The sequence below is a fragment of the Hipposideros armiger genome, unplaced genomic scaffold (assembly GCF_001890085.2).
Source record: "Hipposideros armiger isolate ML-2016 unplaced genomic scaffold, ASM189008v1 scaffold_43, whole genome shotgun sequence".
Taxonomy (NCBI): domain Eukaryota; kingdom Metazoa; phylum Chordata; class Mammalia; order Chiroptera; family Hipposideridae; genus Hipposideros; species Hipposideros armiger.
In genome coordinates, this window is record NW_017731393.1 from 294,848 (window position 1) to 306,899 (window position 12,052).

A 12,052-nucleotide genomic window follows, 5' to 3' on the forward strand; every position below is an offset into this window, starting at 1 on the left:
CCTCTCTCCATCCCTCAGCCGTGTTCTGTTCAGCACATTTCAAAGTGAGTTGCAGGCATATGCCCATTCCCAGGCCTTCCGTGGGCAGATCATGACCTGACTCGATTTCAGTGTTTGCGATTTTTTTTCTTTTGAGGTAAAATTGGCATAAAAGGCAGTGCACAGGTCTTAGCTGTGCCGTTGGAGGAGTTGTGACAAGCGTGTACATCTGTGCAGCCAGGTCCCCCCAGGATACAGAGCAGCTCTGGCACTGAGCAGGTTCCAGGGGCCCCATCCAGTCAGGCCGCCCCACTGAGTTCGGGTACCGGCTGTTCTGCGATCGTCCACTGTGCATGTGTGACATGTCTTGGCTGTTCCTGTTGACGCACACTGAGCTGGTCCCCCTGGCGACTGTCCAGGAAGCTGCTGTGAACGTTCTTTGTCTTCCTGTGGACGTGTGCTTCCTGCTGACCAGAGGGGAGGTACATGCTCAGTTTTGTAGGAACCTCGAGGCCTTTCCCCAGAGCCGCTGTCCCACTGCCCACTGTCCCAGAGTCGCCAGCACTGAGTGCTATGGGGGTGGGTGTCTCTCTGACTTGCGTTTCTGTGATAGCCAAGGGAAGGCTCTTACGCATGTGCTTGTTGCCTCTTGCCTCTCTTCCTGAAGCGTCTGTTCAAAACCGTTGTCCATTTTGGGGCCTTTATTTTATTACCTATTAGACTTCAAGTTTTGGAGAGTTCCGTATGCCCCCCCCCAGTTTCCTGTTGACACCTGCTTTAGTGTGTGTGTGTGTGTGTGTGTGTGTGTGTGTGTGTGTGTGTGACAACTGATGGACCTGTGCCACACGTCATTACCACGCAGAGCCCAGTTTACATACGCCTACTCTTGGTGGTGTGCCTTCCATGGGTTTGACAAATGCAGGTGCCGCTGTGGTAACAGACAGGCAGTTTCACCCCCCTGAAAATCCGTGCTCCACCCACGCTCCCCCTCCCCCAACCCTGGTGACTGCTGATCCTGTTACTGTCCCCACAGCTTTGCGTTTTCCAGAGTGTCGCACAGTTGAGGTCTTACAGTGTGTGGCCTCTTGGCCTTGTTAACTTGTCTTTCTTCGATGTCACTGTGCATTCATTGGGTGCGGCCTTCCTTGCACTTGCTTCAATGGCCCTTTCTCATTCTCAGCCTTCTCACTAGCTTGTCCTTGTGCACTGTGGCATTACCTGTCTCGTGTGGCTGTCTCCCGATGAAGAACGTGCCTGCAGACAAAAATGGGACCTCAGAATTCGTGTTCAGCTGTCCTCCCGTGTCAGGCTGTGGTGTTGGGGACACCCTGCCTCCTTGATGGCTTGGGCTCAGGCCTTCCCTCTGAATACCTGGTCTGGGCTCTGATTCAGCCTCCTGGTCATGTCTTTCTAGTTACTTCTGGAAGCCACAGCAGCCCTGAATGATATTCATTTTCGCTTCATTTGACAAGTTCTTTACTCAGTGGCTTGTGTTTTGTATTCATGTGTGTCCAGCTGAGTTTTGAATCACTTAGGACATTTTCTGGCTACTATTTAATCAGCTGCTGAGAGCAAGGACAGGGTCCACACCAGAGTCCCCACAGTTGTCCCCTTAAGCACCAGCACCGTGGCAGTGCCTGCCAGCCACCAAGGGTGGCACAGTGTCCATGTGTCTGTCCCCAGGAACTCCCAGCAGGCACTCAGTGAATGCTTGTGGAATGGAGTAAATGTTGTCATGCACGGGTGGGCTGCGCTGTGGCGGGGGACACCTGACTGGGCAGGACTCTCGTGGGTGCTGTGAGGCAGCGTGCAGTCTGAGGACCACACTGAAGCCACCCCCATCCTGGTCGTGGTTCACAGGAGTCTCTAGAAGGTTCTGGTCAGCCATGCTGCCACCTCCATCCTCCTTCCTGGTGGGCACTGAGCATAGATTCCCAAGAGCCCTGGGGACTGGGTGAGATGCTCCTTGACAGCCCTACAGACATGCTCCTGGACCTCAGTGACCTGCTCCAGGTAAGCCGTCTCCTTCCGGAGTCCCTTTCCTGCAGGGGCTGTGCTCGGGGTGTGCGCTGGCCGGGTGGAAGGGTCCACAGGTGATGGGCACAGGAGGGCTTGGTCTCTTGTGGGAGGTAGTGGACATGGGGTCACAGTGGTGTCCTAGCCAAGCGGCCCAGCCTAGAATCAGTGGAGAGACCCAGGGGGACTCTGTCCTAGGCTCAGGAGATTTTTTTTTTTTTAAGATTTTTATTGGGGAGTTGGGGGAAGGGGAACAGACAAGTTGCTGTTGTTTTGTTCTTCAGTCTAGTTGTGGAGGATGTTGCTTCACTGGCCCAAGTTGGCACCATCATTGCGCTCTTCCCGGGTGAGGCAGAACAGTCGCCGGCTTCTGGTCGGCCGCTCACTGTGGCTGCTGGCCACTCACGCTGGCTGCTGGCTACATACGGTAGCCCATGGCAACCCACTGCCACAGGGGCTGCAGCCTACGCCGTCGCCAGCGACTCACGGGCAGCCCAGCTCCACGGGCAGCCCAGCTCTAGGTTGAGCTGTTGTTCAGCATCTTAGCTGTGGAGGGCAGTGTCACTGACCCTCATATGTGGGATCCGAACCGGGGCCCTCTGGCATCCCAAGCCAGTTCTTAACCATCGCGCCACTCGGCCGGCCCAGGAGATTCTTTAAAAGGAAAAAAATGTACTCACATGCATATGTTTTAAATGATATAAAAACCTGTATTTAGTTTATTTAGAGAAATTTGCTTTCTGGGTCCCAGGAATGCACTTTCTGCAAAATCGCTTATTTCCAAAGGACAGAACATGATGGAATGACCCAGTGAGAGGGACACCCATGTGGACGGGATACTCAGGGGGGTGGGGGCAGTGCCAGGGGGGGTCATGGAGGCTCTGTGTGTATCCCGGGAGACGGCACTGGGTGCAGGCTTGACCCTACACCCTGGGGTTGGGCCCTCAGTGCACTCCACTGAGGACTTGGAAAGAGAAATAATGTCATTGAAACAGGCATGTCTACAGTGTGAGGGTTCATGCAGGAGTCACACGAATGCTACCGTATGGGGAAAGTTTTGACCAGATCCGGGTGCCACACTGCCCCAGGGGCGACCAACAGGTAGACTTTTACTTAAATCTGATGCTGCCTGTTTTTGTCCTTCCAGCTGTCTTTATAAATGGCCTCTCTCAGAAGTCCTGCTGGAATATTCCGTGGTCAAGCTAAAAATATCCCACTGGAATTGTGGGAACCCAGCACTGCATGTGCCCAGCTTGGTTCAGGGCAAGGCCATGTGGCCTCGTTTCCATCGGTGACTTCCCAGGAAGTCCAGGAGTGAGGCCAGGCAGGACAGCCGCTGAGGAAGAGCTCGGGCCCTGCCTGGAGGGAGGGGGGGTCTGGTGGTTTTGCACTTCACAGCTTTGGAAGTGGGAAGCCAGTCAGGTGTCAAGACGGAAGAGGGTGACTGGGGTGGCTGTTCCCGCTGAACCTGCAAGCTCAGGCTAGGCACACACACAAGCTGCTTCGCCCTTCTACAGCCTCAGGTGGAGGAGCGTGCCGAGAAGGTGAGGTGGCCTGGCTGGTAGCTGGGGCCCATGCGCGTCCCTTCCCTCCAGCATGGTGTCCTGGAGTGGGCCGGCTCGGCTCCCCAGGGCAGTTGTCTGTGGATGTGGAGTGTGCCGTGTAGGTTGAGGGCCTCACCCAGGGAGCTTGCACTGCCAAGGGCTGACCAGTTAGCAGAAATGAGCAAAAGATTTACAATTGGAAGAGTGTGCCCAGGTTCAGGGTCACATTTCATTCTCATTCACACAACCAAGGTTCAGCACTCCTGACTGAGCTCACAGTGAACACTCTCCAGCAGGGTGACCAAGGGTGCGGGCAGGAGGCCCCTTCGTCCGTATGCCAGGGTTGACAGGGGTGCTCACTTGCCCGGGACACAGCCCCTCAGAGGTGGAGCCAGGAGCCCCCGTATGTGCAGTTCATCTGCCGTTGGGAGTGGAGTGGGAAGGGCTGGCCGGCCACACCCAGCCATGACCAACAGCCGTCACGGAGACGAGCCACAGGCAGAGTGACCTTAGACGAAGTGTCTGTGTCATGATTTCTGATAAGTACTGACGAACAACAGCATCTCTGGTGATAACTGTGTTTTGTGTACTTCGTCTTTTTAACATTTGACTTCCCATTGGAAGGCCGTCGGAGCCCATCTCCCCAGTGTCCAGGTCTTCGTCTGCCTGGGACATGGGTTAGGGACGTGGGAGGTGTGACATGGGCAGGGAGGATCGGGGACATGCCGCGCGACAGAGGAGAGAGCGTGTGGGGCGGCAGGTCAGGTCTCTGGTCTGAACAGACGGGGACCTGCTGGGAACCCCAGAAGGCTGGGGTGCTCCTAGGAAGATGCACGTGTACACGCACACCCATGCACCACACGTGCACATGCTGGGGGGGCAGTGAGCTCCGTGAGCCAGCAGCCCTCATGCTGGGGCTTCTCCTGGAGTCTTCAGAAGTCCTTCAGAGGTGAGTGCTTGAGGGGCTGGAGGGTGTCCCATAAGGACAGCCCATCGCCTCATTCCTTAGTGCCCTGGGCTGGACGCAGCACACACCGTCTTGACTTCTCCTCAGTGTCTTTTCTGGTGTTCCTTGGGCACTGGGCCAAGGGGCCTTGGTCCAGGGGCCTACAGTCCAGGCTGGATCAGGCCAGGGAGCCAGCTGTTTGAGAGACTGGAGGCAGAGGGCCGGGGCTGCCCTCTGGGAGGTCTGAGCCCCAGGGCAGGGCCTGGCAGAACAGGAGTGCCAGCTCTGCACTTTGTCCAGACTGCTCCATGGCCGGCCAGCAGGGGGCAGCGTGGCAGAGGCATAGCCTGGAGGCCTGGCAGAGCACAGAGGGGTCGGGCCCCTGGGCAGCGGCGGCATTTATGTAGGGTTATTTAAAGACTGAACAATGAAATGTGCACTTTAAGGAAAAAAGGTGACATTTCCTAAATACAAATGCACCATCGGTGTGCTTCTTCCTGACAGGTGAACGTGTACGTGCTTGGGAAGACATTCCTCCTTCTGGCGAGAGAGCTGTGCATCAACGCACCGGCAATAGGTACAGGGCACCCTGGGCGCAGCAGCAGTGCCAGCGCTGCCGGCGGGTAGGGGGATGGAGGGGGCGGGCTGTGCGTAAGTGTGAGGGTGCACAGGGGTAAGAAACACGTCCTGCGAAGCTGCCAGGAGCCCAGTGCATGGCGGTTATTTCTGATTTAAAACCGGAATGCTGAGGTCAGTTCCCGGCAGGTGTGGACAAGGGAACCAGACGTGATGCCGTGCATGAGGACCTGTGTGTCCACCTCTTGAGGAATACACCTGGTAGCCAGGTGCCTTGGGAAGGCAGGACCTGGGCACAGATGGAACAGCCTGGCCTGTATTAGAGTTTTCCCAGGAGGGTGGGTTTTAGTCTGCCTGGGGAGCCCGCTCCTTCCTGTGCCCGTCAGTGTCCAGGAGTGCATTTCCTTGTAGTAAGATGGCAGCGGGCAGGGGCTGTGGTCCTGGGCCACCCACATGATGGTCCCCTGGGGCTGGGAAGCCCAGTCAAGCAGGGAGGACCACAGACAAGCTACCAGCCCACGGCCTCTTCTCCCAAGAGGCCACATCCTGAGGGACGTCACATCTCTGGGCGTCAAGCCGAAGTTTTCCAGAAACAAAGCAATTGCCCAGGGAGTGTGTGCAGTGGGGGAGGTGAGCCTGCTTTACTCCGCAGCGCCCCTACCCCCTCTCACTCCCCTTGAATCTGCATCCCAGACATACAGTAGGGCTTTGTCTGAGCAGCTAGCACCCTTTACCAAGCACAAGACTCCTGGCCTGTTCCAGAGCTTTCTAGCCATAGCCCCAGGAAGCAAGCCTGCCCAGATGGTGGAGGCTGAGCCTGCCGGCAGAGGGCAGACGGGACACGTGGGCGTCCTGAGCCATGGCTTGCTTCTGACCTGGTAAACCTTGATCAGAATGTAGGTTTTCTGCGCTGCTGGGGAGGCGCTATGCCCAGTTGGTGGGAACTTGGGCATCCTGCAGTCACCTATTTACACATGGTCCTCCCTTTATTACAATTTTATTATGAAAATCCACTTAAAGAGACAAACTATTTTAAGTGACTTTTCCGATTTTGGATCTGAAGGGAAGGTCTTAAGCTCAGAACCACTTAGAATGGAATCCAGGAGGCTGGGAGGGATAGGCCAGCCCACACAGTAGGTGGTGTGGGTGCCCCTCGCAGGGTCTGGGCCTGCTGTGCACCCCCAAATCTGCCCTCTACTTGAAAAGTGCACCCCAACGTGCAGGAGACGCCTGTGAGACCCAGCCACCAGGATTCAGAAACCGGGGCTCTGGCCGTGTAGAAAAAGTCTATTTCCCAGCTGCGCTAGCTGATTGCGTATAAAGTGTGTAGAGCCCGTCAGCTACGGCCCTCCCCATGCCCCTCAGGCGTAGAAGATGAGCTCGGGGATCTGCCCGCCCTGGACCCCGGTTCCATTGGTGCTGTCCGAGGAGCACTGGAACTGGAAGGTCACCTTCCCACACTGCACCTCCGTCATGCCCTCCTGCCCAAAGTAGCTGAGCTCACTGCCGTCCAGGACGGCGCTGGCCGTGTAGAAGGTGTCCTGCTCCACCTGCACGGGCTGTTCAAACCACACCGAGAAGGTGCTGCTGGAGCCGTCCGAGACGAACCTGGTCAGGTTCTGGGCCAGGACCACCCCCAGTCGCTTGAGCTCGATCTTCACGCTGTACTCGGCTTTCCCGGAGCTGGACCCGTACAGGCCCAGCCCCGCCACAAACACGCGTCTGTCCACAGCAAACTGGATACTGTCGCAGCGCCCGCGGTAGCGCCATTGATTGCTGCGGTAGGCGGAAGACTGGAAGCGGTGGCACCTTTGCGGCGCGAGGCCCTTCCTCTTGGTCAGCGGAAAGGCCAGCAGGGGCTTGTTGGTCGCCGTGTACCACAGGAAAATGTTGTGGGTCTCCTCCAGCGTCAGGATGTCCGACTGGGCGGCACCATTGGCAAACTCCTCCAGGGTCATGGTTGGGATGCGGACCAGATAGAGCGCTGGCCCCAAAACATGCCTTTTGTTGCGTGGTGTGACCGGCAGGCCCTGCCTCCTGCACTCCGCCTCGGCCCAGTTCAGGACGGCCTCAAACACCACCGCCTCCTTGGTGTTCAGGGCCTCCCGGGTCACAATGATTTCCAGTGTCTGCCAGTCAATCTCACAGAAGCCCTCGGACCTCAGGGCCATCTCAGCCTGCGCGTCGATGACCTCCCAGCAGCGCTGGGTCAGCTCGGGCTCCTCAAATAGCCGGCTCTGGGACAGCAGGACACAGGCGTTTTTGGCTTCCAGACTCGTCTCCAGAAAGTTGACGCAGGCTTTTGCTAACGCGGGGACAATGTACTTCTTGGCAGCGTAGAGCGTGGCCAGCACCGTGTCAGCTTCCAGGTCAATCTCATCACTGTACATGTACCTAGGCAGGGCGGGGACCATGTCACAGGCTGCATGGGGCACGCCGTGCACCCAGGGCTTGGGGTTGGGAGCCCATCAGCCCCTGCGGACTTCCGCTCCAGGATGCTGGCTGGGGGCAACCAGGCTGAGAGGAACCACCCCATCCTTGCAGCTAGTAGAGCCGACTTACTTTAGCAAGATCAGGAAAGCCGCAGGCTCCACGTCGGGAATGTGGATTTCCGACTTAACTTCTGCCAGGTCTCCGTAAAACATGGCATAAAAGACTGAGCTACCGACGGCCAGGACGTACTGTGGGTGAGAGAGAGCTGCCCTGAGCCTTGGGCCCTCCTTACCCCCAGCAGCTGCCACACCCGGGTAGAGGACAGTGCACGCTCAGGGGGTGGCCTGTCGCCTTTGGGAGCTGAAAGGGCCAAGGCTTTACCAACCTTGTGGGCAGGCACTCTCCGGGCCCCGCCTGGGGGGCCTACAATGAAGTGGACATCGGCCATGAGCTCGTTGTTGAACATCAGCGCGTTCCTGTAAAGGGGAAAGGCACACAGCTCGGGGCTCGGTTGGCGCGGGGCAGGGGCCGCGGCGGGGGGCGCGGTCATGGCCGGGCGCGGCCCGGGCTCACCTCTCGCGCAGGGTCGGGTGGAAGGACTGCCAGTTGGGGCTCTCCAAGTTGTTGTTGTCGGGCGCGGGCGGCGAGGGCGCGGGCGGCAGCGGGGCGGGTGGCGGGACGCTGGGCGGGCCCTTCCTGCCCGTGGCGGGGGCAGCGGCGGCGTTGCTGTTGGCAATGTCGGTGGCGGTGGCGGCGGCGGCGCCGGTAGGCGCGTACAGCTCCGCGGCCATCTTCGCGGGCAGGGCGGCCTCCGCGCGCGGGGGCGGTGCACCGTGCGCCCTCGCGCAGCGCCGGGGCCTCGGGGGCGGCTCCGCGAGCACGAGGAGCGCGGTGAGGCACTGCGCCACCCGGCCGTGCAGGCAGGCCAGGGGCAGCAGCATGGGGCCGCAGCGGGCGCTGCTCCCTCGCCCGGCCGCCTGCCGCCCGGCCGCAGGGGGCGCCGTCTCGCCTGCGCGTCACTCAGCGTCATGGCGTCCGGGCCCGCCCCCGGCCCACCCCGCTCCACACGGATGACGTGTGCGCCAGTGGACCCGCCCCGTGCGCACGACGAGCACGCACCAGTCCCGCCCCGTGCGGGCGATGAGGGCGTGTGGGGAGATGGGCTGCGGTGTTGCGAGAGGGACAGGCTGGGGCTGGTGGCTGTGTGACCCCAGCTGCTCGGCCCCTCCCTGTTCTAGACAGTGCCCTGCGGGAAGGCTGTGGGTTGAGATCAGGGCCCAGGGTGGCCTGCGCCGCCTGTTTCCGTGGGGCCGCCCTGACCCCACCAGTGGGCGAGCTGTGTCATGGTGCAGTGATCTGCATTTCCTTGATGGTCAGTGACTTCCAGCATCTTGTCACGTGCTTGTTGGTTTTCTCTGTGTCTTTGGAGAAATGACTATTCAAGTTCTTTGCCCACTTTCTAATTGGGTTTTTGTTGTTAAGGGGTTTTAGGAAATGTTAATCCCTTATCAGACACGTGATTTGAAAATACCAGGGGTGCCAAAAAAATGTATCCATATGATGTGTGTTTATTATTTGTTATTGGTATATATTGAGTGTTACAATTTTAATGCAGTTTTTTCCTTTTTTAAAACGTGTAAACGTTGTTTTGGCTCCCTCTGTATAGTTTCCCATTAACTCCTCGGCACCTTTTCACCGTTTCCTTTGCTACACCTGAGTTTTTAAGTTTGAAGTGTCCCATTTGTCTATTTTTGCTTTTGTTGCCTGTGCTTTCGGTGTCACATCCAAGAAAGCACCGCCCACACCAATGCTAGGAAGCTTTCCTCTAAGTTTTCTTTTGGGAGTTTTATAATTTTCGTGTCTTCAGTTACCTCTTTAATCCGTTTTGAGTTCGTTTTTGTATATAAGGGAAGGGTCCATTTTTATTCTCTTGCATGTGGATGTCCAGTTTTCCAACCCCATTTGTTGAAGAGATGCCCTTCTGTCTTCTGCTTCTTATGGGAGGTCACCGACAGTGTGTGGCAGATTGTTCCCGGGCCCTGTCCTGTCCCGGGTCTCTATGTCTGTCCTTACACCAGTAACCACTGTCTTTTTGGCTTTTGTCTTTTAAAGCTTTTTCCTGGTGGTGATAACTTATTTTTCATTACTCTTTTGCCTACTTTAAATACTTTTACTTTGTTAATTTTTAAATTTTCTACTTAATGTTTATTTTACAATTTTCTCTTTAACAAGGCATTTACGTCTATAAAGTTATCTAAAAGATTGGTCTTTAGTTTCCTAATAGTTTGCTTGGAGGTGAGGTGACTGTGTTTATCTTTTTCTGGCTGAGTTTTAGTGTTCTTGTGCTTGAGGTCAGAGGGCATGCACATGCTGTGAGAGCTCTGTTCTCTGGTTTGGTCCGGTCCGGTCCTATTGAGGGCTTCTTTGTTCTCTAAGACAGTGTCGGTAACTGTCCTTCAGACTTGGGAGAAGCACGTTTGCTGTTTGCCGGGTGTTGAACTTAAAATACATTTGTTAGGTCCAGCCTGTGGTGATGGGGTGCAGCGCCTGCATGCAGTCGTTTTTCCTCTAGTCAGCTTAAGTTTGAGAGAACTGTGTTAAACACTCTCATTAGAGTGCTTTGAAACTGTTTCCAGCATTTTATGCTGTGTTTAGTTCCCGCTGTATTTCCCTGTGTCTGTCTTACCTTCTTTAAGGTGGTTGTTCCCCTTAAAATGTTCCGCTTGGCCCTTTTCACGGCTCTCTCACCTTGAATCCCAAGCTGCCATGGCGTCACCTCCGTCTTCTGCGCTGCGTGACCTGCTTGTGTGTGTGTCCCAGCACAGCTTTTTCTTCTTCGCTTTTGCACCGTGTGTGTGTGTGTGTGTGTGTGTGTGTGTGTATGTCTTGTAAATAGCCTTTTTATCCAAGCTGATGAGAGAATCTCACTTAGGTCACATGATCTGAATTTGTGGGTTGTTACTTTCTTCCTTAGCTTTGTTCTTCCCTTCTCCCATTGAAATTCCCCAGTCCCTCCCACCACCACCCCAGTCTCCTGGTGTATTTTCTCTTGAAACTTTTACCAGTTTGTTTGTTTGTTTGTTTGTTTGTTTTTTAAGATTTTTATTGGGGAATTGGGGGAAGGGGAACAGACAAGTTGCTGTCCTTTTGTTCTGCAGTCTGGTTGTGGAGGATGTTGCTTCCTTGGCCCAAGTTAGCACCATCATTGCACTCTTCCAGGGCGAGGCAGATCAGTCGCCGGCTTCTGGACAGCCGCTCTCAGCGGCTGCTGGCCACTCACGCTGGCTGCTGGCTACACACGGTAGCCCATGGCAACCCACTGCTGCAGGGGCTGCAGCCTACACCGTTGCCAGTGACTCATGGCAGCCCAGCTCCAGGTTGAGCTGTTGTTCAGCATCTTAGCTGTGGAGGGCAGTGTCACTGGCCCTCATACATGGGAATCTGAACCGGGGCCCTCTGGCGTCCCAAGCCAGCTCTTAACCAACGCACCACTTGGCCAGCCCCTTTTACCAGTATTTTTAGACTTACATTTTTCTGTTTCAAGAACTAATCAGTGTTAAAGTCCCACCTCAACCAGGATGAGCTCTTTTAATGTGCGTTTAATCCCTAGTTCTGATGGTTTATGATTTATAAGAAATAGAAATCTTAACAACTATTGATATTTAATTTTAAAAATATATCTGTTTTCTCCCAATAATATCTTTTCTAGCAACCAGATCACCAAAAAGACTCCAAAGCAGTGTAAAACAAAGCACCCAGGGTAGTAGTGGGCTGTAGCTCCAGACTGCCCAGGCTCAAACCTGAGTCTGCCCCATGATGGCCACGTGGCCTTGGGGCCCGGCGGTCTCTGCGCCGTCTGCTCACGTGGAAAGGGAATAAGAGGTGGCAGCTGTCTGTGTTGGGTGGGGTGGGCTGGGCTGGACGGATGTTAGAGTCATGCTGGTGCATCAGCCGAGAAGCACTGCTCGCTGGTCAGTGTGGGGAAGTGTCACTTGGGTCCACGCAGTCTCTTGGGGACCCATGCTGCTTCAGGGGCCAGTGCCAATCTCTGTGGCCTCAGAAACCTTCTCTGGGTCCTATTTGTGAGCCAAGGCTGTCGGGACGGATCGCGGTGCTTATAGGATCTCCCAAGGCTTCTGGGGCCAGAGCTCAGTCATATAAGCCCTGTAGCTGCTGGGAGGCCGGGAGAAGTGGTCTGGCCATGGCCCACAAGCAGGGTGCCTGGTGCTGGCAGATAGCGGCATCTCATGTCACCTGCTCCTGTTGGGGGTTAATGAGCTCACTGACGCCCTGCCGTGCCTGCCAGGGTCTCCCAATCCGCTTCCCCTACTCCTCCGCCATCTGCCAGCGCATGTGGCTCCTGCCTGGCACCCCCACAAGCCTCAGCCCCAGCAGCCCCTCTTGAGCAAGGCTTTGCTGGAGGATCCTGTCCAAAGGTCTCGCCCCTGTGTTCTCCATCACAGAGCCTGCCACAGAGCCTGCGTGGCACCTGTGACAATCACAGTAATCAGCTGAGTTCCATAAGTGATTTCGTGGCGATGGCAGCCCCAGAGGCTGG

The 12,052-nt window shown here is 56.1% G+C and overlaps 2 protein-coding genes across 9 annotated transcripts in view; one reads left to right on the forward strand and one right to left on the reverse strand.

The window, feature by feature from the left end:
* Window positions 1–12,052, forward strand: part of BRF1 (BRF1 general transcription factor IIIB subunit) — a 51,200-nt gene that overhangs the window by 22,734 nt on the left and 16,414 nt on the right. For 7 of the 8 annotated variants that reach the window (XR_002123623.1, XM_019639283.1, XM_019639277.1 and 4 more), the window contains 2 exons: window positions 1,961–1,992; window positions 4,990–5,062. Coding sequence is in view for 7 of the 8 variants with exons in the window: in XM_019639283.1 (XP_019494828.1) it covers window positions 1,961–1,992; window positions 4,990–5,062 (105 nt within the window). In the remaining variant the exon portion in view is untranslated. Of the gene's footprint in view, window positions 1–1,960; window positions 1,993–4,989; window positions 5,063–8,617; window positions 8,867–12,052 lie in introns of those variants that run through there. The other variant, XM_019639282.1, reaches the window with a different exon arrangement.
* Window positions 6,043–8,497, reverse strand: BTBD6 (BTB domain containing 6). The gene is made up of 4 exons (XM_019639284.1): window positions 8,068–8,497; window positions 7,880–7,970; window positions 7,624–7,742; window positions 6,043–7,455 (listed from the first exon to the last, which is right to left on the reverse strand). The coding sequence occupies exons 1-4, from the start codon at window positions 8,433–8,435 to the stop codon at window positions 6,423–6,425; spliced, it is 1,611 nt and encodes a 536-aa protein (XP_019494829.1). The 5' UTR covers window positions 8,436–8,497; the 3' UTR covers window positions 6,043–6,422.